Raw genomic sequence first — 25,701 nt, forward strand, 5'->3', positions numbered from 1 at the left:
CCAAATATCATTTGGATTGCAGGCTTCTGCATGTCATAAAATCAATAATGCATTTTCTAAAAACTGTGTTGACGACTTCTTGATTGTGGTTGGCTAAAATGTGTTTTAAATCGTTGCAAACTGTGACACTCTGTCATTTCTGTGAAACTTTCTAGCTCATTTCAAAAATGTCATGTGTAAATACAAAAGAAAAGTTGGCCTTGAGGACCACCACTTCCAGGAGGAGTGGATATTGGCTTTTTTTTTCAGTGAAATATCAAACAGTGTCTGCCAAAGATGCCACGAGACTGTGGCAGTTTTCGAGGAGTTCTGAATCAAGAGGCAGACGAGACATGCTCACCACGACAAGCAAACTGGGAATTAACAGTGCCACAAATGGTAAAAATTGATAGTAATTTTGGTAAAAACAAATTCAGATGTTTTCTGTTTTGCGTGTTAAAACATTAAATGCATGCCACTGCAATTCAATGTACATTAAATAGTTGATTTGCATTCAGTTTTATTGAAGTTGTTGAAAAACGGCCATGCCAAATGGTAGGCCCTCGAACCTTTTCACCTCACCTTTGCTAAACGTTTGAACACCCATGTGCTAAAGATGAGCACTCCATACTTCTGGTTCTGATGCATTCAGTACACCATCTTCACTCCTCAGTCTATTCTCACACTATGCACACATGAAACGTATTAAGCTGTTGGCTGTGTTTCGAGCAAAAACTGGAGTTTGTTTCCTAATATTAACAGATGAGGCTTCTATCATGGATCCTGAATCTGGAGGTAGGACTGCAGATGAAAGCAGACCCCCACTTAGGTTTAACAGGGACAGTCAGCATGGGGGGCGGGGGGGGGGGGGGGGGGGGTGTTACAGTAGCTGTTTGTGTGCAGATTAACTCACTGAATTGTGTCTGTGTGAGGATTTAATTCCACTGAGTGGTGTAAGCCACAAAATGCTTTTCTGATCTTGGGCTGCACAGCTTGCTCTTTAACTCCCATTTGTTCGATTTACAGAGATTACCCATTAATTACACCCGTGCATGTGCGTGTGCACAGAGAGTGTGGAGTTCGACTGCGGTGATTACAAGAGCGGGAGCTGAGGCAGCACGGACACCCGCTCTGCTCTCACAGCTGTTAAAGGAAACGCAGGTTTGAGCTCATTGCAAAATCCCACCTCAGAGCTGGGGAGGGTTAGCACCTGACAGACAAGCTGACTAAAGCTTAGACTTCATAGAAAGTCAAGAGTGGAAACTTCATAACTGTCTTTGCAGAATTTCAAACGTGTGAAAGAGCGACTAAACCCAAACATGTTACAGGGCAACATATATCAACAAGTCGGCTGTGACAGTGCAACACCACGCAGACATAATAAAGAGGTAATAATCACATTTGCATAGAATCACATACATTTGGACAAAAAAATCTCACAGTTGAGTCAGAATTTAGCTTCATTTGTGGGAAAAACATCTGAACAAGGTTCTGCTGGTGAATCCATTTTGGGGTTATGGGGTTGCTGGAACCCATCCAAACTACTGGGCGAAGGCGGCCCTGGACAGTTTACCATTGTGTTGCAGAGACACACAATCACACATATGGGTAATTTAACCTATAAAACATGTCTTTGGAGTGTGGGAGGAAGCTGGAGTGCCTGGAGAAAACCCACGCAGGCACAAGGAGAACATGTAAACTCCACACAGAAAGGACTCTGCCTGTTTTTGAACCAGAGCAGAGCGTACAGCCCCTCACGACCCCAAGCTTGGAGCTGTCCAGCCGTACAGTTTTGAGCCAGAATCCAGCTCAGACGAGGAAGATGAAGACGTTAGTGGATTTTTTTGTCTGCAAGTGGATGCATGAGAACGGAGCAGAGCAGGAAGTAGGGCACTTTTTCGTCTGCTCCTGATTCCTCACAATTTGAAAGACGAATCTTCTTTCTAAATGTCCTCCATCATGAGAAAATTGCAACAAGAACATGTTAAAAACACGATTTTCATTGGTGCGGGTCTTTAAAATCAAGAGATGTGCAAAGAGGACGCATCAAGATCTGACTGAAGTTGTCAAAGCCCAGAACTTCTGAAATAATGTTCATTGGAATAGATTAGTTTAAATTAAATTATTGTGATACCACAACAGTGGACAAGTTTGAGATAAACCAAGGCAACATTCCAGAAGAGAACCTTATACCAACTACAAGGTATGGAGATGGAAGTACAATGGTTTGGGGCTGCACCTGTGGCTGCACTTGCCCTCACTGGGGAAAGGTGCTCTACCCTGGTGTCAGATTTGTTAAGTGTATATTGATTTTCAAGTATTTCTAGCGTTTATTGTTGGGATTTGCTTCATTTATAGTTCTACTTTCAACTGTTTGACATTGATGGAAGTAATTTAGAATTTTCAGCTGCTAAAGGTGTTTCAAAAATACTTAAAACACAGTTGGGACCTTTGTTTTTAAAAATCCTAAATTAAAATTGCTGGATTACCATTTATCAGATTTTTAAATTGGTCAATAATCCTTATTACAGAAAATGATTAAAAAATGTGAAAAGGCTTCCTCATAGTGGGAGTGAATCTGTGGGCGTCTGCCTCCCTCTAGAGGGCAGAAGACAGTGATAAATGAGAAGTCTGCACAGTCCATGCTCAGCACTTCATTAATTTCTAATCTGAACCATATCTCAGGATTATTAATCCCTGCAGTGTCCCAAAGTCTCTCTGAGAAAAGTCCCGTAAAAAAGACAAGAGGTTGAGAATGAAACTTGTATTTATTGTTCAAATTCACCAAAAAGTTTTCTGCATAACTACATCCATCAGTGTTCACTGGCGCCACCATGACCTCCTCCACGCCCAGGTGGCGATTGTGTGACATCATCAGCGCAGCCGCGGTGTCACAGTGTCCTGTTGTGACTCTAATGGCTGAAAGACCCCCTTCCCCTCCCTCAGAGTAAAGCATTAAATGTCAACTTCGATCATCAGGTTCTCATACATTTTTTGTCCATAAAAACCCAAAAAAAAGGATCCGCCTAAATAAAATCCGTGTTTTCCCTCCGAAGACGCCGATGCGAATCATCTGCAATGACATCAATGACAAAAACACCAAAAGCACTGTGTGAGCGCCCAAAAGAAAGCAGCGTCTGTTTTTGATTCTTTCCATTATTCCACGCTCGGAAACTGAAAGAACACAGCCTCACTTCTTTCTGCAAAAACACTCTCCAATGAGAGCTTCAAATATTCCCTCTAATCTTTATACATATAAGGAGCTGTTATTTTGAAATTACTGAGGTCAATAATTAAACACAGCTTGAAAATATCAGTTTCATGACAGCGAGAAGCTGCTTTTGATCCCAATTAAACCAAAAGTGACATCAAAGTGGTTTTTAGATGACATTATGCTCATAATGTGTCACTTTCACAGCAATTATGATTAAAAAAAGTTTTAAAAAAGCTACAACAGAATGTCAGACTTCTTTTGCACCAGTGAATACAAAGCATATTTCAGAAACAGCCTCCTACATTTCTGCAAGGAGCTTCCTTTATTTTACTCTGTTATATTAGAAGACTGATTTGGATTATTTAGGGTTTCTCCCTTTTTTCACAATATTCCAGGAAGCAAATGTTCTTTGATACTATTTCTGTCCACAATAAGAGCAACTCTTCCTAAAGCTTTTGCTTTTTATTAAAAGTTTCCCTCTAATTCCCACATCTGTACTGTACCTGTTTATTTGCAATAACTCTACTCTGTGCCTCAGGATTTCATATAAACTCTCATTTAGTGCCATTTCATTTGACACGGTACTGTAATTTCCTGTTGCCGTTAACATATATGGCTATAATCTCCTGAATCAAATCTCATCAGTGTGCTCACAGAATCCCAGCGTTCCTCAAGAGAAATGGGGGCAAATACATAATAGAGCTCTCTTACTGCTAAAAAATAAAAATAAAACATTGCAGTATTTTGACTATTATGGCTATCAGCATCACTGAAATATTATGGATGCTGTGAATGCAGAGCTCCATCCAACTGTCTTTGTTGCAGCAGGTACAGCTCATCCTTCAGGAGAGAAACAGTCAGAGCGTTCTTCAAAAGCAAAATGGCGTCAGAATGACGTCCCCCTCCCAGAATCCTTGCATAAAACTCTTCGTTAAATCATCTGCTATGTACAATGATACATGGAGTCAGTATATTTTTTGGCCCGTCTGTGCCCGACGAGTCCCTCATTAAGACGATAAAATTAACAGAAAAAAAAAAAGTTTCTCAAACAGTACAATACAAGTAAAAAACAAGAGTTGACCTCGGCGCCTCTCCGAATCGCACACTTTCAGCTGCCGAGTTCAACTGATGATCAACCGAGACTGAGACCAAGTCTTGACTTAGGTACAGATCTGATCAAGAGAAAAGTTGTTTTTCAAAGAATTAAAATGCCATCAGAACCAAACACACAACTAGACCACCAACTTTTTGCTCTTCAGAGAACGTCAAGCTTTTCTTTTTTTTTTTGCCTTGAATCACTGTGAGCGTAATGAAAACACTCACTTTTTTATACAGTAAACCATTGATAATGCACAAAAATAAAAAAACAAACAGAAGCACATAAATATTCAAAAACTAAAACAAAGACAGCTCAAGACGATTTTTTTTTCTTATTTTTGTTCCGTACTTAAGTTTAAAATACACACATTTACCAGTTGGAGAAGGTTTATATATGAATCTGGATTCATCAAAAAACTAAAACAAACCACAGTTTGAAGTCAGTTCAGCTTTCCTGGCTTCCTGGTAGACCAGAGGAAGTCCAGGCCAGTCCAAAGAAGGAAGAGATTGCTGGCCATGGCTGGGGCACCACTGTTCTCATAACTGTGTCATGGTGTGCTGGGCAGACGGCAGTTTTCTGTCATTGGAGCAGAGAGCTCGTCACAATCTGCTGTACCCTCCCTGTCCGTCCAGGTTTTTTAGGGAGGTGCGGCTCAGTCCAGCTGTGTGAGGGGCCTCTGGCTGTACAGTGACGGTCGTTACACCGAGAACTATGGCTGGGCATCTCGGGGGTCAGGGAGGTGTTCAGAGCGCAGGAGGTTTGTGGAAGGAGAGATGCGAGGATCTGCATTGTTTGGGAGGGCGGTGAAGATGGGGGCAGCAGGGAGGTGGTGAAGAGCACCAGACAGACCTGCACACAAAACCAGGAAAAACATGACAAGCCAGCCAAGAAACACCGCCTGTGTTCAATCTGTTGATCTCTTTGAATCAAAAATTGCTTTTCGGATGAGCGTCCAGTTTGTTAACTTGCAGTAACACAAGCAAACTGCAAATGACAAAACTGCAAAGCAAATGACAAAACAACTTCTTTTTTTTTATAAGGAGGAAAATGGCAAAAAAAAGCATTTAATATTAAGTCTTTCAAAACACTGTTGCCATGCCAACTCTCCTATGCTTTATCAGCAAACGGTAACTAGAGCTTTGTTTTTTCATACTAAATTGCTGTTCTTTTGTGATGAAATATCACTGTTTGTGAACGTTCTGAAATTCTACTTAGTTTTGGACTGAAACTTAAATGTTGTTTTTTTTTACTTTTTGGTAGCAATTTATGCGACAGTTAATAAAAAAAAAACAATATTCTATCAAAAAACAAAAAAAAAAGTATTTAAGGAATTGCAAACTCAATTTTTCTCCCCCATTTTTCCACCTAGATGCAAATTGGCACATAATAAATTAACATATAATAATATAATTCTATCTATCTATCTATCTATCTATCTATCTATCTATCTATCTATCTATCTATCTATCTATCTATCTATCTATCTATCTATCTATCTATCTATCTATCTATCTATCTATCTATCTATATATATATAAAACATAAATAAAACATGTCTGAGCTTATTTGATGATCAGGTTTGAGGTGTTGAGATTAGGGGACCCACCAGGCTACAGAATGTTTGGTGCGGCAGGCTGCGACTTCAGCAGATGGTCTCCAGGTGACGTGAGTTCTGTGGAGAGAAGAAGACCTGCTTCACTCGCTGCTCACTGTGTTTTTGGGGCATCATCAGTAATGTGTTGCTCACAGGTGTGTCGTTCCACTGGCGCGGCAGGTCTTCAGGCTCAGGAGGGTAGGACATCCAAGAGGGGCTCCGGTAGGATGAAGGCGGAGACATGACAAAGTAGTCTGAGTAACCCGGACGATTGGCTGATATCGCGTAGACGGCTGTTATCGGGTTTCCTGTACGATGCAGTAAAGGTGGAGTTATCCTCTTTGCTCTTAACTGGATCTCTTTGACACTCTGATGTGTCTTTACCTGAGAAGGTGCTCACAGACTGGTCGACGGTGACAGCAGGGAACGGCGTCCGGGAGAGCGGCAGGTAGGGGGCGCCGTTGTGCTGCTGGGCCTGCAGGTCTGATGCCTCGGATACACGAGGCTTCAGATCAGGAGTGGAGCTGTTGTGGAGAAGAAACACAGATGTTCACCAACTGACTCTTTACTGTGGTGGTCAAACACAGGAAACAAAGACATGAATGAGGAGTCTTAAAACTTCTTAAAGTAATCTGTGGAAATTATAAATCAGCAAGATAAAAGATTCTGAATGAGGCACTCAGCCCCACTAAGATCACGAAAGTCTGAAGAACATTCAGGAATTTCAAACTTTTAAAACCACTTCCTGTTTTACAGTAAGAAACTTTCAGAGGTCCAATCTGCTCCATTTTTGTCATTTTTCCATCCAAGTTACACATTTACAAAATGATTCTACATAAATAAATAAACAAGTATATGTATACATTTTTTGATTTTTTTGTAATTTTAAGATTTTTGGCAGACTAAGAAAATGTCATAGTTTAAAAAAATGAACAGTTGTTATCTTAAATTCTGCCTCCTGTGCTAAGGTCAGTGTTCATCCTCAGACTGATCTCATTTCTTCTTCTCTGCACAGTAACCTGCATTATGGCGACTGTAGGGGCTACCCACATATGGAAAAAGAGTGAAAGACAGATGAGGTTGCTGACAAATCTTATGACCATATTAAACAGAGCACATCAAAGCAGCAGAATGCATACCATAGCACTATTACCATATTACTCTTCCTCCCTGGAGCCACGGATGAGCTTATGTGCACTGATTCTCCACTAACATGGAACTAACATGCACAAATACAGGCAAAAAGTAAACCGAAGTAACATTTTGTAAATCAAATAAAAAAATTATCCTCAAAATGAATCCTAAAACGTTTCCATCATCATCGTTTAGTTTCCCAGCTTGTCCCCTAGATGGCGAACTTGTCACTTCCTGCAGATCGCAGGTCTCTGCAGAGCTTCTGTGGGCAGCAACAGTGCATGCAGAAACACAGCGCATGCTAAAACATAATGAATACAAAACGAGAATGCGCACGGTTCACGCAGAAACACAACATGCAGATAAAGAGTCCACGGAAAGGCAGCACAGAAATGTGCAAGATGCTTGTTTTGCATGATGCAAAGGAGCATATGGACCTGAAGAAGTGAAGTGAGTCGCGTCAAATCATGCTGATAAATGTTCCCCTAATCTCCACTCATCACTGTGTACACAGAGTAAACCCAGTCCTCTGCTGCTCAGAAACGGTTTTAAATCTAGTGTGAGATCATTTCCTGTCAGTTGCTGCAGATCATGTGACTCATCAATTTATTTATAAAGTAAAGATGATGTTTTTCTCGTCAGAACAGAGTGTTCTTCCTCGTGTTCTTGCTTGTTCCGAACCCTAGCCCAGTTTAATGGATGCGTCTGTCTCTATGTCTGAGTGTGTGTTACCACTGCAATGTGGTCCCAGGTGGCGGTACGGGCCTGGACGGGATGAGTGGTGGGGGAGAACCGATGCCCATGTCAGGAAGCTGAGTGAACCGGAAACCCTGTGGAGACCACAAGTGTCATTTAAATCCTTTTTGGAGTGTCAGGTCTAAGTAAAATGAGCACAGGAGATGAAACAACCTCAGCTAGAACAATGAATCAATAAAACAACATCTGACACAAGAGGCTGCAGCTTTATTAGATAACTTGCAGTTCAGGTATCAGTATCAATCTTTCAGGAACAAGTAAAAGTTATATTGTCTCGTAAGCAGAAAGAGTTTTTTTTATTACCTATAATATTCAAATAACATTCAAAAGATTTAAATCATCAAGATAACTATCAATATTTACATTTTAGTCCTTTGTGACGGTGTGGAGAAATTCCAGCATCCACAGTTATTTCAAGTCCAAACGTTTAACTGATTGAGGAAATTCTCAACACACAACCACCACCATGTTTGATGTACTTTTTCTGTAATGCTGTTAGTTCGACTCTAGAGAGACAATCCAGGAAGCATGTTTAAACTACCCTGATTTTAACCCTGAACTCTGGCTGAAATACGCCTGAACTTGCTTACTTGGGATATGTCGGTTCCAAAAGACCAGATTTGAGTTAGTGTAATTACGCTCGACTAGGTAACCCTGGGTTAATGTGCGTGCACGGCAATAACATAAAAACATTTTCAATGGATTGCCGATTTCCGAAGTCACCATGGAAACGCGTGGAGAAAAAATGAGAGCGCTTTACTCCAGTGAGACGGAGTCTGAGATTTTAACGACGGCGTATGAAGATTATACGCCCATCAAAAAAGTAATACGGCTGCATCATCAGCAAAAGAAAGAGTTTTTGCTTGGACAAAAATAACGGACAAAGTAAATTAATCAGTTTCTATTTCATTTCCATTTTCATTGTGACACATGTATATATGTATATATATAAAACTTATCCAACTTATAAAACTTAAATGAATTGATTCATTTGGTAACAAATAATTGAGTTACATGTATTTAACCTAATTTCTTAAATCTGTCCATCTCAATAATCGTTTATACAACTCAAATTTACATATTTATCTAACTAAATGTCTTATTACTCCAATTCAATTAAACCTTAATTTATTGTACTTCTTGAACTCTCACGTGTCTACGTTTGAGGCCACAGATATACTCATTTTTATAACATTAAAATGAATGATGCAGTGTGGATTTGCATGATAAGAAATGTATGCATTTTTTCTGACTCTTCAGTTCTTGCAACATATTGCTGCAGTAGTGTTGCTAAATAGACTCATCTTCCCTTCCCTGCCTCTCACTCATGGTGCAGTAAGATATTAAACATAGTAGGACAAATAACTAGGCAAAACACTAAACACATTTGGTCAAAAATCCACACTTGAAACCAAATCCGTCCAGACAGACAAAAGGAATGGTATCCCACAATTCTTTGCGGTGCCGATCTAACAGCAGCACTAAAGTTACACCTACTTAATTGAATTATTTTAATTAAAGTAAAATAACTGTCTGAAAACTACGTGTTGTTTTTAAGCTGACTTATCTAAAAAAATAAAGATTTATCTTAACTGAAGCAAATAATCAAGTTAGATCAATCTAAATAAGTTTATCTTTCCAACATCCATATGTGGTATTATCTCTCTCTCATGGTGGAAAAAGTATTATCTGAGCTTCTTCATCCACTAAGTCCTCTTCAAATGGACACGCCATGCTGCTTCACCTCTCTGAAAGCAAACTAACCTTCAACTAAACCTGCTCCAGACCAGGTTATGTTCAGAGCATGAGTTGCTATGGCAACTTGACATACCCTGAAACATACCTCAGTATTGGAACCAAAAGCCGAGGTTATCAACTTCCTTAGCCTCAAACTTACCGTGGTAACTAGCATAACCTGCTTTTTGGAATACCCCCCAGATGTTTTTGTCAAACGAGAGATTAGTTTGTAATCTTGTTCTGCAGTGAGTTTTTTTTGTTTTTCCATATGCCTCATATATAGAAAAACAAAAAAAAACTCACTGCAGAACAAGCTTTTATTTGACTTTTATTTGAGGCCTGCAGTTCTTTTAGTGTACCTCTTGCTTCTTCATTGATGTCCTGAATTAATCTGTGTCTGTTGTTGTTCTCTTGGGAAGATGTCCTACTTTTTAGGTTTTCTCTAAAAGCAGATAGGTGTGTTGTTGTTTTATCACATGTTATTATGAGTCCTGAGCTCAAGCAATAATTTTATTTCAAGCTGAAACATGTCAGTAATTGTTTCATTTCTTTAGATACAACTTTGAATTATCAAATTATTTTTCAGCCATGTTTAGCTCATTTTAAATTCAGTTTTGGCAAGATGGGGGGGATTCGTTTTTCCACATGTTTCCAGGCTGCTTTGGGAAAGGGATTTCCTATCAGAATTCAGCCAAAGAGTTGTAATATTTACTTACATTTATTGTTTGACATGCTGCATTATCTGCATCTTGCCTTTCTATTTGTATTGACCCTTGTAATTTTAACTTGAATTTTAATTTATCTTGTCTTTTTTTCTATGGAAGTTTTATTAACAAACTCGATTTTTTTAAAAGGTGTAACCCATTTTTAAAATGAAAATAAACAAAAACAGGAAGACAGCAAAAAGTTTATAGCATGGAATAATCTCAAAAAGTATGAATACCACTCTGGTACCTGTGCCTGTACTTTTACTTCTAGAGAAAAAAAGGTTTTAACCAAAATATTTCATACCAGTAATTGAATATGTTGTACTTAATAAATGTGGTGTCTCAGCCAGTCTTCCTAAACTAAAAGCTTAAATAACTGCTCCACTGCAGTACATATACACTGCAGTCACAGAGCAGTTAAGAGAGTTCTACCTAAATTAATCTGAGATCCAGGTCTCAGCTGACTTTTTATCTGGTTTTTAACTTTCCCAGATCTGATACAGATTTAGTTGAAGAGTGTCTGATGTCTTAAACAATTGCTTCAAAAGAGACAAAAACTTATTTTAATTGATTTGTGATTGGAAGTTGGGGGAACAGAATTTGAGCAAACAAATTTGAAACAATAATAAGTTGTTTCGTTAAGAAAAGTTGTGGGAAATTATAATCTTACAAAACAAACTTTGTGATTTAAAGACATCAGAGACTTCTGACTCTTCCTGATCGACAGATTTAAACCAATAAAAATGATCCAGTCATTTTAATTTGATACTGACATGCAACTTTTTATCAATGCTACTGTGGGACTTAATTTAAGCAACTTGAAGACAAACATCTACATACAGATGGACTGAGTGAACTCAACCTCGGCTCCTAAATTCAACCTTTATTTGCTCATATTAGAACAGGAAAACACAGTTTAGTTTTCTGAGATGTGCAGGGATCAGTTGTGGTGCAAAAATAAGAGTAAAGAAAGTAGAAACTTTTTTATTTTAATTTAAAAAATAAAAGACATTTTTTAGGATAATTATATATTTTTTATTTTATTTTTTATTTATTTTTTTACATTTAAAGATTTAGATTTTTTGGGGATATCTTAACTCCTTACTGGTTTAGGCAGACTGCACTGGTGCATGTCCTCAAAGCCTAAGCTCCTCTGCCTGCCTCCACAGGGGTGGTTCATGGTCCCCGGGGCGCTCGTCACTCCGTCGCTGTAATGGCTGCTGTGGGACGGATTGTAGGCGCTGTGGGCGTGGTGGAGATGATGGCGGTGACTTTTGCGGGAGGAAAAATATTTAGAAAAGAAAAAATAATAAAAATACGTTTGTCTTTCTCATAAAGGAAAACACAACAAGGTTGTGTGAACAATTCCAAGTAATTATTTCTGCTTAAAAAAATTAAATCAAATGAAAAAACAGTTCATAGAAAGACAAGGTCACTTTTAAAATCCTCAGGTTATTTTTCTGAGTCTCTTTCAACTTATGTCTATGTTCTTGCATTATCTTGTCTTGGGACTAGGGATGTGATTAGCATTGTTGATATACTGCAAGAAGTAAATCCCAAATTACTAAAATTGGGGAAAAAATCCTTTAAAAAAGCAACAAAAAAAAGCGACAATGGGGTAAAAGAAATCCTGTTTTAACAAAATGTCACTAAGACATTTTTTCTCAAGCAAGACTTATTTTGCTGTTAAAAAACTTTGTTGATAAGATTGTTTTTTCTGCAAAACAGAAAAGAACAATAATTAATCTTAAAACGAGGGTCTTTTGACTTTAAGATTCAGTAATTGCAGTGTACAATCTGGAATACTAACATCTATCACTGTATAGATGTTCATGACTGTGCATTGTCCTTATAAAAATGATTAATAGATAATACAATACCAAAGGAGAAGCAATAGCCTATTATAAGCAAAGCAAAATATACATTCTTTAAGGTTAAATATAACCCCCTCAAAGACTAATTCCTTTTTCTTTTTGTGGAGATTAAGTTAGCTCTCTGTCTGTGTCTTAGTTTTGCAAAGCGAAACAACTTCAAAAGTTCTGAAAAAACTGTCTAGTTTTAATTTACACTTTGGAGTTGGGACTACATGTTTAGATCAAACACAGAGACAAAAACGGCAGCAATTTAAAAAACGATGATGAAAACACTAAAGAATTGAGGAAAATCAGTAAATCTGTGTTAGGACTTTAGAGGAAAATGCCCCCACAGTATTTTAGAACTGAAGTAATGCTGTCAGGAAATATGTCGTACACTACTGTGAGACTGGAACTATTATAATAGGAATCATTTCTTTAAGCTGCTGCCAAAAGTGGCTTTACAAGCTACTGAATCATTTGGATTGTTCCAACTCCTTTCTGCAGCATGGCTTTTTGTGTATGCTATATTTTATTCATCTATTTTTAAATAATCTTGGACAGTTTTTGTATCTTCTAGATGTATTAAATAAAACATGGGCTTACTTTTTATGCTAACCCGATCCATTCCAGGTCAAAATGTAAAACCTTGGGTCCAAAAGAGGCTGTGCTTTCTTCTGCACATGGCTGCACACATATCAGCTCATTCGGTTTTTCATTTTCTCTCAGTTCATTGTGCCCAGTGGAGCAATGATGTTCCAACTGTAGATTTATTCTGCTTTTTGAGGAACAGCTGGGGAGTGGGATGTGTGCTCTTCAAGTCTGAGCTCAAACTGTGAACCAGCAGACCTTTCTCTCTTTCATTCCCCGCACACACCACTGCAAATGATGCAGATGTGAAAAGAGAAACTTTTTATTCAGAAATATTTACTTTGTTGGAGGCGAGGGGGGGTCGTGGTCCGGAGGCGCCAGGCTGAAGGCGTTGCCTAGCAACATGTGCATCTGTGAGCGGACCTCGTTAATGGATGGCTGCGAGCTTAGTGTGGAGGAGTCTGAGCCGCGGTGAGCTTTCACCCCGATGCTGCTGTTCCCGGTTCCGGTGGATCCACCTCCGTAACCCAGGGAGCTCATCAGCCGGTCCATGTTGGTCTCCTCAAATGGTTCTGGTTCACCCTGCGGAGGAAGCAAACATGCTTGGTTAACGAGTGGCTTCATTAGGCGTCCCAACGGGTTCGAGAAATAAATAAATAATCATATTTTCAAACTGCTGTCTCTGTGTCGGTTACAGGTCATGTGATCAATAATCGTCTCTTAGAGCTGTGGATCAACCTTGAAATAGAGTTAAAAGAGAATATTTTCCAGTTCTGACGGCACAATTTTGCTGTTGCCAAGGCAACAGTGTGGAACCTACTATTGTAGACGCACACTGTAAGCATCTTCACTTGTAGCATTAGATATAAAGTGAAGGTTAGCTGCTCTTGAACATTTTTGTAACATCTGGTGCTGAAAAAGTCCCAAACAAGTTTGTTTTTAGATGAAAGTATATTTCTTTAAACCTCAGAATTCTCACCATGACATCGTCACATAGTATTGACAGCTTTAAAGCTGTATAATTACCGTAATTTCCAGACTATAGAGCGCACTTGATTATAAGGTAACTATGGTGCACTGGGGTTCTGTCCTCTTTTCTCATCTCCTTCTACCCCTCCTCTCTTCTCTATTTTTGATCATTATTCATCATTTAGTTCTCCATGCCTCTGTTTGGTGCAGTGCGATTCATGTATTGTCCCTCTTCCCCCTGCTTCCAGACTCCAGTTGGCTCATCCGTGCTCCTGTTCCTGACCGTTTACCTCGTCTCTGCTACTGCTCCTACACTTGGCTGTGGATCCTGCCTCTGGCTCGTCTCTGCTCTGTACTTGACCGTGTACCTCGTCTCTGCTCCTGCTCCTACACCTGGCTGTGGTTCCTGTCTCAGGCTCGACTCGCGCCCATGAGTGTCCCCCCAACCACGGCTGGATGAAGCTCGTCTGCTGGACTTTAAATATGTAGTTGTAGCGTTAGATAAGTTAATTCTTCTCTAAGAGTTCTGGTAACTCGCCTGTCCGTCCTGGGGGAGGATCCCTCCTTCATGTGGGCACCCCTGAGGTATCTTCGTTTTTTCCGGAATCCGGTTTTTTTAGGAGTTTTTCCTTACCGCGAAGGGGGGTCTAAGGGCAGGGATGCCAGTATAGCTTAGTCAGTTTGTTAGTTCATTTTAGTATTTTCCCATTGAACTCTTTGTATTCATGATCCTTTTGAGTTCATGTTTTACTTCGAAGCCCATCGAGACGACTGTTGTTGTGATTTTGGGCTATACAAATAAAATTGAATTGAATAAGCCGCACCCATTTCATTTTTAAAGGATAAAACATTTTCTACATACAAAAGCCGCATGTGCCCACTTTGAAACATGTGTTGTAGAATGAGTATGTGTATGTGCTGAAACCATGCGCCCTGTGTGTAAGAAAGAGGGGACAGCACGTCCGAATTGACTTAATTTGTTTGGAGCCGTTAGTAAGCCATTTTCTATGGGTAACGCCATACTCGCTCGGTCCAGTTCTCTTATACAGTCAATGGTCTAGTTAAACTCCAACCGAACGTCCTTCTGCCTCCAGACAGCAGCACTGCACTCACCGTTAAACCCTGAATCTAAAAAAACCAAGGTTTCTGAAACGTCCCTTTTCCAATCATGGCATCCTTCTGTAACCATAAAGCTGCCATATTATGTCCACTTTCAGAAAGGCCAGAGTTGCTAAAGTGACATTATGTGTGAGGTTTTTTTTGCCATTGAGAAGAATTCAATGATGCCTTTTCTGTCTTTATTGTCACAGAGCAGGTCATTCATATTACAAGACGTAAACACACAAATAAAGATACAACATCTGAGAGGCAAGGACACCTCATCTGCTTCAATGCTTCACAATGCGACCTATGACGTTGGCTAAAAAACTACAAAAAGCAAAAGTGATTGGAAGTCTATAACCACAGTGTCCTCTCCATCCTGATTCAGGTCGTTTGGTGCATTCAGGGATATTACCCGCTATCGACTCTCCCATCTGAATCCATGAAAAGGCCATAATCATATTCAAACTCATTGACATTCAACCAAGCAGAACGGTCGCTGTGACTATAGAGCACTAGGGATGCAGCAGGAGAAGATTTCAATCCCTCTGCCCCATTATATCTCTCCTTTACATTTTACCCTGCAAGTCTTTTGTCTTTCTTTTTCATCTGATTCTTTCTTTATCGATGCTTGGTGCAGATTTACAAAGTTCAGCAACTGGTAGTTTGCTAATCCCTTAAGTATCTTCTAAAAGTCGGAGGACAGTAGAGGAAGGATTAAACGCTCTCAGAACATAATTTTGTTTGACTGACAAAGTGTGAGCGCTTCCCTTCACCCCGAATATCATGTGACCCATTTTATCACTGCTGAGTTTGACTCGGTGTGTCAAAGGTTGGACCTGAGCTAGTATTTTACGGTTGGTGACAGAATCTGACTTCAAAGTGCTTCATGTTCCTGCTGCAGGGTCTTTTTTAATCCCTTTCACACTAAATGGTTAAATTTCTAAACATGGATCTTGGAGTCTGAAGTTCTTAGCTAAATTACATGATCTCTACCTTTGCTAGAAACACATTTTTACATTATTTTCTTTTGTTCAGAGAACCCACAACCTGCTCAGTTACTCACATCATAGCCGTTGTTTCGGATGCCCCTCCGGGATCTCTCTCTCAGCACCAGCAGATCCATCTCTGTTTCCACTGGGCTCGGGCTGCTCAGGGACTGCCGGCTCCAGTAGGTGGGTTCTCGAGGGTGGGAGTACCTGGTAGCCAAAGAACACACCTCATTAAAGACCCACTGTCATGAAAAAAGTGTGTGTGTGTGTGTGGGGGGGGGGGGGGTTGTGTGTTTTGAACATGTTTTTCTCATGCTAGAGGACATACATATAGAAATGTAAGCTTAAAATTGCATTTCTGAGTATTTTTTTGTAATTGTTTTTGTTCTATGCTGTTGAAAAAAGCTTATGGGTGTGATGTAGGAGCAATAATCAACAGGCCACAAGCTCCTTGCTCCACTGCATTCTGATGCATCTATCTGCAGACGACTAGATCCATGCACGTATTTGTTTTCCTCATCTGAGCTGGAATCTGGCTCAAAACTGTATGGCTGCATAGCTCCAATACTGCTCACCATTTTTGTTGCAACGAAATGTTAGGTTGGGGTTTTGAGGTGCTAGCAGGAGAGAGTGTGATCAAAAGGATCGTGGGAAATTGGGGTGAGCTTGGTCTACGCCACCAGTCCCTCAACTCAGAGGTGAATTTCTAATGAACTCCTGTTTTTCTGCAGAAACTATGTCCTAGAAAAAAAACACAGGTTTTTTGATTTTGGATAAAAAACAGTATAATCAAAATTAAAAGACCACTTGAATGATTTTTACAATAGATCAAATGATGATTGGATTGGGACTTTAAAAGCCTTATTGGATCAAAATTTGTGAAAAATAGTGTAACTTTGATATATTTCTGCTACTATATATCTGTGAAAGATCTCAGTGCTCATTTTCTAAGTAAATGTAATCAAACTTTTATTTTAAAAAAAAGACCTTAAATGTAATAAAATAACATTGAATATACCCATTTAGTGCATAAACATATAAAAGTACCAAAAAGGACAGATATTAAAAGAATCATGTGTTCCTGATGTCAGTCACCAAAGCTGTCAGAATAAATCAAGCACCCTGGAGGATAGCCAAACCTTTAAATGATAAAGAGAGCAAGCTCAAACAGATCCTTTGGGTCTTTTTTGAAATGTTACTAAAAGGAATTGTTGTATTTTGTGAGTTGTTTTATTGCTTTCTGCAGTTCCATGGTTCTCAAAGCACACTGTCCTCCTGAGTGCTTTCCATTAAACCTCACTCATGCACACCTGATTCATCCCATGATCAACATTTGCAGGGATTTAATAATCGCGGTCTATAAACAAACCATGATTTATTATTTTTCAAGTATGAACATTTTCAAATATAATGTGAAAAAGCGGAAAACAAGCAAGCAACTTTTTAGTCTTGATTTATTTCCTTGCCATTTTGAGATAACAAAAAATGCTAAAACCAAAGCCTTAGATGGAATGTTCACAGGTAATTGTACTACTTTCTTGTAATTCTCTTCTTAAGATCAGTATTAATTTTCTATTTTAGATTATCTCTCTTTTACGACGGAGTTTTAGGGCCAGTTTACAAAAAAAAAATGTAATTACAACTTTTAAGTCTTAAATTTACGAGTTTTTTTTCCTCTTTTTTTCTTGTAAATTTATGAGAAAAAATCACGTAAATTACTTTTGTCGTAAATTTACGACTTAAAATCTCGTACATTTACGAGAAAAAAGTCTGAGATTATCGAGGAAAAAACACCAAAGTTGTCCGTTTATCTGAGCCTAGCTTGAAGATGAAATATGTGGAGCCTTTTGTGAAGCTTTTTTTATTATTATAGGTTTAAAAAGCAAAAGGATTCGGAACCTTTTGGCGACTCAAAATCAGATTATTTTTAGTGGAGCCAGCTTTTCGGGGTTCGGTGTCAGTAAAGTGGAGTTTCATATGTAAAATAAGGAGCGTAGAGACATGTTTGGGTGACACGTTTTTCCTTTTCGTTCACACAACCTGAAGTTCATTTGTCACCTTACGTCATGAACCTGTCACCTGAAAACCATTGTGGAAGTAAACAGTGTTACATACGCCCCCTCCTCCAGATGAAACTTCCCGTTTCAACATAAAACAATAAAGAGGAATGAAAATAGTCTGTTATATTAGCATTAGAACGTTGAAAATGTCAAAAACTGCTGCTCCTCAGACGGAAGCGTCACACAAACGTAGAGATCTTGTCGTTGGTGAAGGAAGAAAGGATTCAAGTGGACAGCTGCAGGGATACCGATGGCTTCGTCGGCTGCAGAGATACTGCAAACCACCCATCAATAAATAAAACATTAAAAAAATCGTAAATCAAACAAATGAGCTTCCAAACATTTGGAACGTTATCAAAAAAACATTCAGCTCCCCTGTTCAATTGAGTTTAGTCGGTCTGCTCTGCTGCTGTGCAGCGTTCACCTGCTGCTCTGTATGCTCACTTCCACTTTTATCTAGTAAAATTACGAGTTTTTTTTCTCGTAAATCTACAAATTAAAATCTCGTAATTTTCCTTTTTATTCATTTATTTATTGATAGCCCTAAAACTCTGTCAGACTCTTTACAGTGATCCCTATTATTTAAAAAATTAAGAAAACATAATTTTATTCACTAAAACATTATTTTTGCCTTTGATCAAAACTGGAAAATGTCAAAAATTAGTTGAAATCCACTTTGTGGTTAAAGCAATTTTTTGTTATTAAAACAGTGTGTTTATGGATTTAATCATGCCCCAAAGATTACCATGTTAGCAGTGACATTAGTCATTTGCAGTGGTCAGAAGAGAAGTAAAATGTGGTGAGAGAAAATAAAACGGAATCACCTCTTATGACATCCTGCAAAGGACGCCCTCTTCTCCTCAGCGGTCATCGACTTCAGCTCTTTGACTCCACTGTCATGTCGATTGTGTCTGCTTTCACGGTGACTGAAACCGTGGTTGAGGCTCTCAGAAAGAGAAAACTCTCCATAGCCCTTCCTCCTGGCTTTCTGCCGCAGTTTGTTCCTGTAGTGTTCGATGTCCGACTTCTGCTTTAGCCCACTGTGGTTTGCCTGTAAACCAGAAAACTAAATACTCAAATGTCACATTTTTCTATTTCTACTCAAACAGCTAAGAGTTAATGAATGTTTATGTGTCAATTTAATCAATTTAGGCATGTGTGCTTCTCAAATTACCACAAAATTCCAGCAGATGACTTAAGAAAATTAAGAGTATGTAAAGGGTTTCTCGTCCTGATGTTAGATAAGCCCAGGAACAATTTCATATCAGATGCTGTGTCCGCTGTGGAAGGGCAGAGATTCTGAGGTGGATGGGGAATAAGATGTGACGGGCAGAACGAGAGATAGTAGAAGGATAGCAAGAACAGTGTTTGTACCAACAACAGCAAAATTCAATAAGAGTACAATGTGTCCCACAGGGGAAATGATGTTACTGCTGTTGTGAAGGAGAACAGGGACAATAGAAAGAAAAAGACAATAAGGAAACACAGTTTCCCAACAGAGTCATTCTTTTAGATCCATTACTATCCACTAACACAAACACTTGCTCTTAATTTGTAATAACAATTTCACTTAAATGTTAGATTTAAAATAAAATATCAATTATTGAGATTTTATATCTGAGTTTATATGAAAAGGACCCCAGACTGTGTGTGTGTCTCACCTCCCCATTGACAACAACAGAATCCTGACTGCGTGATGAGGGAGAGGCGTAAGAATAAGTCGGCTGGGCCGTCATGGGTTTAATGGTGATGAGGCGGAGAGAGCCCGAGTGTTCTTCATATGGATCTGCGAGGAAAACAGAATTCACTGCAATCATCAAATGCAGTTCATTTTAATGTCAGATGTGGCAATTAACATCTTATCATGTTTCATTTTGAATTGTTGATAAGTTTGGACCATTTAGGACAGGTATTTTACTTTCTTCCTCTTTTTTTGTTTTTTAAAATTCAATTTAATTATTCATCTACCCTTTAGCACGGCAGGCAGGATTTTCTAATCAGAGTTAGAGATTAAAGTGGAAAAACATATATTTTTTAAATTATTGGTCATGTGGGTAATTTGGTAAATGAGGGAAGAATAAATATTTTTCCAGTGTACATTATAATGGTTTTTGAAATGATTAATACATTTTTGATATTCAACGTAACAAGCAAAGACAGCAAGCAAAAACATAAAAAAAAAAATATTTTAAAGTAAAAGCGATAAGAACTTCTAAATTCAAAAGTTTTAAGTCAGAATCTACATTACAGGTTCAAACTGAAGAAGTCAGAATTTTAGTATGATGAATGTAAACCTTGTTTATATGTAAACATTTTTAAAAAGCTAGACCAACGGGCTTTAAGGTCAAGTGTGAAGGCATTGTTTAAATTGAATCGGTTAGTTCAAAAAGGGCCCAAGTCCAAAAGGTTGGTTTATCCAGGAAATGATTTTAATTGCATAGCTTAAATGGAGGCTACACCAAATAATTAATACTTTACCCAGATTTAGCACCAGTTCATAGCTTACAAATGCTATAATATGAAGCACCTCACTTTTATCATTTCAGAGGACTAGCAAACTAAAGTCTCTGGACTTGGGCCCTTCTTGAATTAAACAGGGACAACTAGTGCTGCCATCTATGGGATAAAGCAAAACCCATGCAAGAGAGGCCCAAGGTCCAGGAATTTTGCACTTAATGCATTTTAAATCTCAAGCATAGTCAATTCATTAAAATGGACTTGGGACTTTTTTGTACATAATCAGATAGCTTTTCCCTTGAAGACCATAGAACATATAATATCTCTATTTTGAAAAATTGTGGACTTGGGGCCCCTTTTGAACTAACCGATTCAATTATTTTCTTATGTAGCATAGAGCTTGCATTTTTAATATTCCAAATAGTACATTTTGCCTAAAGATGAATGACTTACTGATAAAGTATTGACCTTGTACAAAAAGAAAGTACATATGCAAAAAAATAAAGCAGGTAATTAATGAATATCCAAAACTGAAAAACCCCTTTTTCTGACTGTACATCAGTTCTATCTTGCTCTTTCTGTTAGAGCCACTGAAAATTGCTCCTTTCTTTTAGGTTTATGCTCTTGCAGATGGGCAATAATGTGATGCAGTCACTTCATTCTGACTCACAAAATGACACAACACAGCGGTCTGCTTTGTTGTAGCAATCTGCCATCAACTTGGCACCAGAATCAGTGTCACCCTTCATCCAGAGCATGCGGAAACCTCAATTTGCTGCAGTTGCTGCGCTCCATCTGAGCCACGACAGGGAAGGTCAGGCATCAGGTCTGTGTTGCACGCACTCGTCCAGATTGTAAAATATGTCAACATAATTTAGTGTATGAACTTTTAGCACTGTATTTTCTGTGAACATCTTAACAGATGCTTGTGGCAGCAATTTCATTGTACTTGAACGTGTCACAAGCTCCCTGCTGACTGCTGCAGTCTTCCTGCAATCTGAGAAAACAGTGATAAATACCTTTTTTTCAGCATTTTCCTGTAAATTAGAGGCTTATTAATGATCACATTGCCAACACGTAAGTTGGACCATCAAAGAGAGGTTTAACATTTATTTTCTCTCTGCGAAAACACTTCCTTCCATCCTTGGAAGCACCAGGATGAGAACCGCTCATTTTCTCATCTCTCTGTTTTCAAGGGTTTTTTCATTTGCTTGCAGAATCATTAGAAATGACTCAAATCACTTAATATATCATTTTGCTGTTGCAAAAAATATTGAAAATCAGAGACTCATCAAGCATTGCAACAACATTGCAGAGTTTGTAGGGAGCTGAGCAACATTTATTCAACTGATTGCATGAGCTTAGCTGGAGATAGATATGTCACAGCTGATAACAGCTGCAGTAGATGAAATTGAGCTCTCCCTGCCCGCCGTCTCTGTGGCCACAAATAAAGAATTGTTTTAGTTTTTTCTGAAAAAAGGACCTGCGCTCACAAGCAGTAATCCACTTTTAACAGAAGTACTTGACATAGGTCAGGGTAAATTACCATAAATTTGCTCCAGTTTTAGTTTAACCACAGGTCTCACCAAGAGGAATCCATTTGAGTGTTTCTTGAGCAGACACAATAACTCCTGGCAGATTAAATTGATTAGGCGTTTAATCAAGAATCTCTTCCTCTTACCAAAGATTTCATTGAAGGGGGCTATATCTGATCAAGACCTTTTTTTGTCCCAAATTTGACACAAACCAGGAAATACTAAATGTTCCAGTTCCTCAAATGACCACTGAAGGATGGCGTCAAAAGAAGCCATTTCTTACTGACTCCTAGGCTAAAAGGTCAGATTTCACACAAAAACAAATTTATGTAGAGCCTGGTGTTACTATTTGTGACAATTGTGTCACAAAAAATGAAAAAGAAGACATTTATTTTTTAGTGCCTACAATCATGCATGTGGTGTTCTGCTAGGCAGGTTGGTCGATACATGGTTGGATTGAACAGAGCTTCAAACTTTATCTTATTCAGTCTAATTGCTGATTTCAGAACTTTAGGCTTCATTTTCTGCAATTCCAGCAATCAACTATTGTATTTTATGATTGATTTTATGTTTTGTACAATTACTTGTTATAATATTGGTCTATATAAATAAAATAGAATTGAATAGAACGGAATTGAACTGAATTCAATTTAATACAATTTTATTTACATAGCCTAACATTACAACAATAGTCGTCTAAATGGGCCTGATATCGGTAATTGTATGAGAATTATTGTAAAAAAAACTGAATTGATAGCAGAATCACCAGGTCATAATGGGTTACGCTTAGTTTCCGAATGAAAACATACATGATATTTGTGTTCAAATTTTTATAATTTGTACAGGAACCACTGCAGCTATTTCTTTTTGGAAAACATTGTTGCACAGTTTTGACTTTACTTCAGACACATACACTCCATGGCCATTTTTGGGTTCATCTTAATAGGACAGGGTTGGACCACCTTTTGCCTTCAGAACTACCTTAATCCTTGGTGGCTTAGATTCAACAACGGACTGGAAACATTCCTCAAAGAGTTTGGTCCATATTGACATGATAGCATCACACAGTTGCTGCAGATTTGGCTGCACATCCATGATGCCAATCTCCTGTTCCACCATGTCCCAAAGAGGCTCTATTGGGTTGAGATCTGGTGACTGTGGAAGCCATTTGCTGGAAGTAACCATCAGAAGATAGGTACACTGTGGTCATAAAGGGATATACATGGTCAGCAGCAATACAAAGGTAGGTTGTGGCATTGCAACCATGCTCAACTAGTACTAAGGTGCCCAAAGTGTACTATGAAAATATCCCCACAACATTACACCACCACCACCAGCCACTGATAGAAGGAAGTATGGATCCATGCTTTCATGTTGTTGGCGCCAAATTCTGACCCTACCATGGGAATGTCGCAGGAGAAATGGAGACTCATCAGACCAGACAACATTTTTCCAAACTTCAATTGTCCAATTTTGTTGGGTCTGTGTGAATTGTAGCCTCAGGTTCCTGTTCTTGTGGAACCTGGTGAAGTTTTCTGCTGATGTAGCCCTTCTGCCTCAAAGTTGAAAGTGTTGTGCATTCAGAGAAACTCTTCTGCAGACCTCGTTGTAGCAGTGGTTGTTTGAGTTCCTGTTGCTTTTCTATCAGCATGAACCAGTCTGGCCATTCTCCTCTGACCTCTGGCATCCACAAGGCGTTTCCGCCCACAGAACTGCCCCTTACTGGATATGTTCTCTTTTTCGGAGTATTCCCTGTAAACCCTAGATATGGTTGTGGGTGAAAATCCCAGTAGATCAGCAGTTTCTGAAATACTCATTCCAGCATGTCTGGCACCAACAACCATGCTACGTTCCAAGTCATAAAAATCACCTTTCTTCTCCATTCTGATGCTCGGTTTGAACTGCAGCAGATCATGTTGACCATGTCTACATGCCTAAATCCATTGAGTTGCTGCCATGCCATTGGCTGATTAAAAATTTGTGTTAACGAGCAGTTGGACAGGTGCACCCAATAATGTAGCCAGTGAATGTAAATAATACTATTAACCTTTAGCCCAAAAGTCAAGTTCTTGTGTTACCAAACAAAACCTGATGTAAAAAATTTAGAGTATTTGATTTACTGTGAGCACATGAATTTTTAATTGTTTGACCCTTGGATTTGCCAATAAATACAAGTATTTAAATCATTTCCACTTTTACTGAACATGTAATGTATCTGACAGTGTTGTTCTGCTAAGTGTCAGGGACTCTTAAACTAGTCATTGATGAATTAGGAGGCAGTCAATAAAAAAACACCAAATGTTCAAGTAAGATACATTCAGATCACATAATAGTCCGAACAATCATTGCTTGAATTTACAACCTTGAAAAGCTGCCACATAGAAAATAACGACAAACTGCTTAATCTGGACAATAATTCAATCAAATCTGAAATGTATGGTGTAATATGAGCTCTGCTGTGTCTGCATTGAGTTTAAATACTTTTTGATAAATACATTTGCTTTTTTATGGCGTTTATGATTATGCTCCTGTAATTAGTTTTAAATAATCACATGAATAATGAGTTTGGGAAAACTAGTTTCCTTCATGATTGTGAGTTATTTCCCAAGACGAGTGACAGCCTCAGGGTGTTGGAGATTTAACGATGAGTCACTTCTGTATCACACGAACCAGATGCTGTGGGTGGAACCATTCTGATTATCAACTGCAGTGACAGCACAGCATCACATTTTCTTTTTGACTTTATTCACTTGATGCGAAGCAGAAGAAGCCTCCCTTTTTCAGACTCGCATCAGAAAGACTGGCATGTTAAGTAGAAACACAGACATCTAAACACATAAGGAGGGCTTTTGTTGTACGAACACCGGAAAATATCTCGTTTGTTAGTGTTTGTGTGAGCAGACGTGTGACGCCCTTTGACATGTGCAAGTGTCGTCACAGTTACATGATGAGGCAGCGGCCTGAGTCACTGGACGTGTTCATGTGCACTTCATTAGTTCACGATAATTATGTCCTGCAATAACATGCATGTTGACAGTCCATGTGTGATGAATCTGTGCGTGAAATTAAGTGATGTGGTAATCAAGTAATGCTTATTTGCCTTGTGGTGGGCATAAAAAAAAGGAGAGAAAGACCTTCTGCTTTCTTTGTCAGCAGATTTAACAGGAGGAAGATAAAACAGAACAAAAAGTAAATTTGTTTTTAGTGGATTAATTCTTTGTTGTAACAACGCTTTGTCAATGCACCTTCCAGTGTGTGGAAGCCTGTTTGCGGTTTTAAGATATTCAATATTTAAATATTTAATATTTTAATATTTAAGATATTAATTTTTATAAGGAACATGCATTTAAGGGATGAGCAGTACAGATGAGTATATTGGTGACATCTACTGAAAAAAGATTTAAGCATGGGGTCTGCTATGTAGTCAAATTTATTTTGCCCCAAAGGTTAGTGACTCATCCAATTGTACGAGTCCTGTGCAACTGAAAGGAAACGTACAATTGGACAACTTGGTCAAGAGATTTTTAAAATCTGAACAACATGCGAAACATCTTTAACTTAAAAAGTAAAAGACCAGATGAACTTGGAACCACACTGGATGTTAATTATCTTGTTGCTTACAGGATAATATGACCAGCTCTTAACCCAGATGATCAAGATCAGACTGCATGAAAGCATTATCCAGTCAGAAGTCCTGCTTTTAATTCTTTTTACCACCAGGCCAGTTTGCCTTAATGTCTACAACATGTGCACCTGAATTAGAATGTGGAAGTACAACAAGCCTCGTTTCCACTGAGTGGTACAGTCCGGTTTAAAATGGTCCAGACAATTGAGCTGAGTGTTTCCAGTCAAAGCTGGACCGTTACGGCGCATGCGGGGTGAAGCTAACAACAACAACAATGCAGCTCAGTTTTCCCGCTTGG

General features: G+C 38.7%; 1 protein-coding gene across 4 annotated transcripts in view; it reads right to left on the reverse strand.

The window, feature by feature from the left end:
* Positions 1–2,728: 2,728 nt before the first annotated feature.
* Positions 2,729–25,701, reverse strand: part of kiaa1549la (KIAA1549-like a) — a 112,463-nt gene continuing 89,490 nt past the window's right edge. For 2 of the 4 annotated variants that reach the window (XM_078948912.1, XM_023955944.2), the window contains 10 exons: positions 19,448–19,572; positions 18,611–18,837; positions 15,801–15,933; positions 13,005–13,246; positions 11,326–11,491; positions 7,753–7,850; positions 6,271–6,410; positions 6,040–6,194; positions 5,899–5,964; positions 2,729–5,141 (listed from right to left, as the gene is read on the reverse strand). In XM_078948912.1, coding sequence (XP_078805038.1) covers positions 5,935–5,964; positions 6,040–6,194; positions 6,271–6,410; positions 7,753–7,850; positions 11,326–11,491; positions 13,005–13,246; positions 15,801–15,933; positions 18,611–18,837; positions 19,448–19,572 — 1,316 coding nt within the window. In that variant the 3' untranslated portion in view covers positions 2,729–5,141; positions 5,899–5,934. Of the gene's footprint in view, positions 5,142–5,898; positions 5,965–6,039; positions 6,195–6,270; positions 6,411–7,752; positions 7,851–11,325; positions 11,492–13,004; positions 13,247–15,800; positions 15,934–18,610; positions 18,853–19,447; positions 19,573–25,701 lie in introns of all 4 variants that reach the window. The other 2 variants (XM_023955945.2, XM_023955943.2) reach the window with 1 other exon arrangement.

This window comes from Oryzias latipes, chromosome 6, assembly GCF_053564925.1.
Source record: "Oryzias latipes strain Hd-rR chromosome 6, Olatipes_Hd-rR_3.1".
Classification (NCBI taxonomy): Eukaryota; Metazoa; Chordata; class Actinopteri; order Beloniformes; family Adrianichthyidae; genus Oryzias; species Oryzias latipes.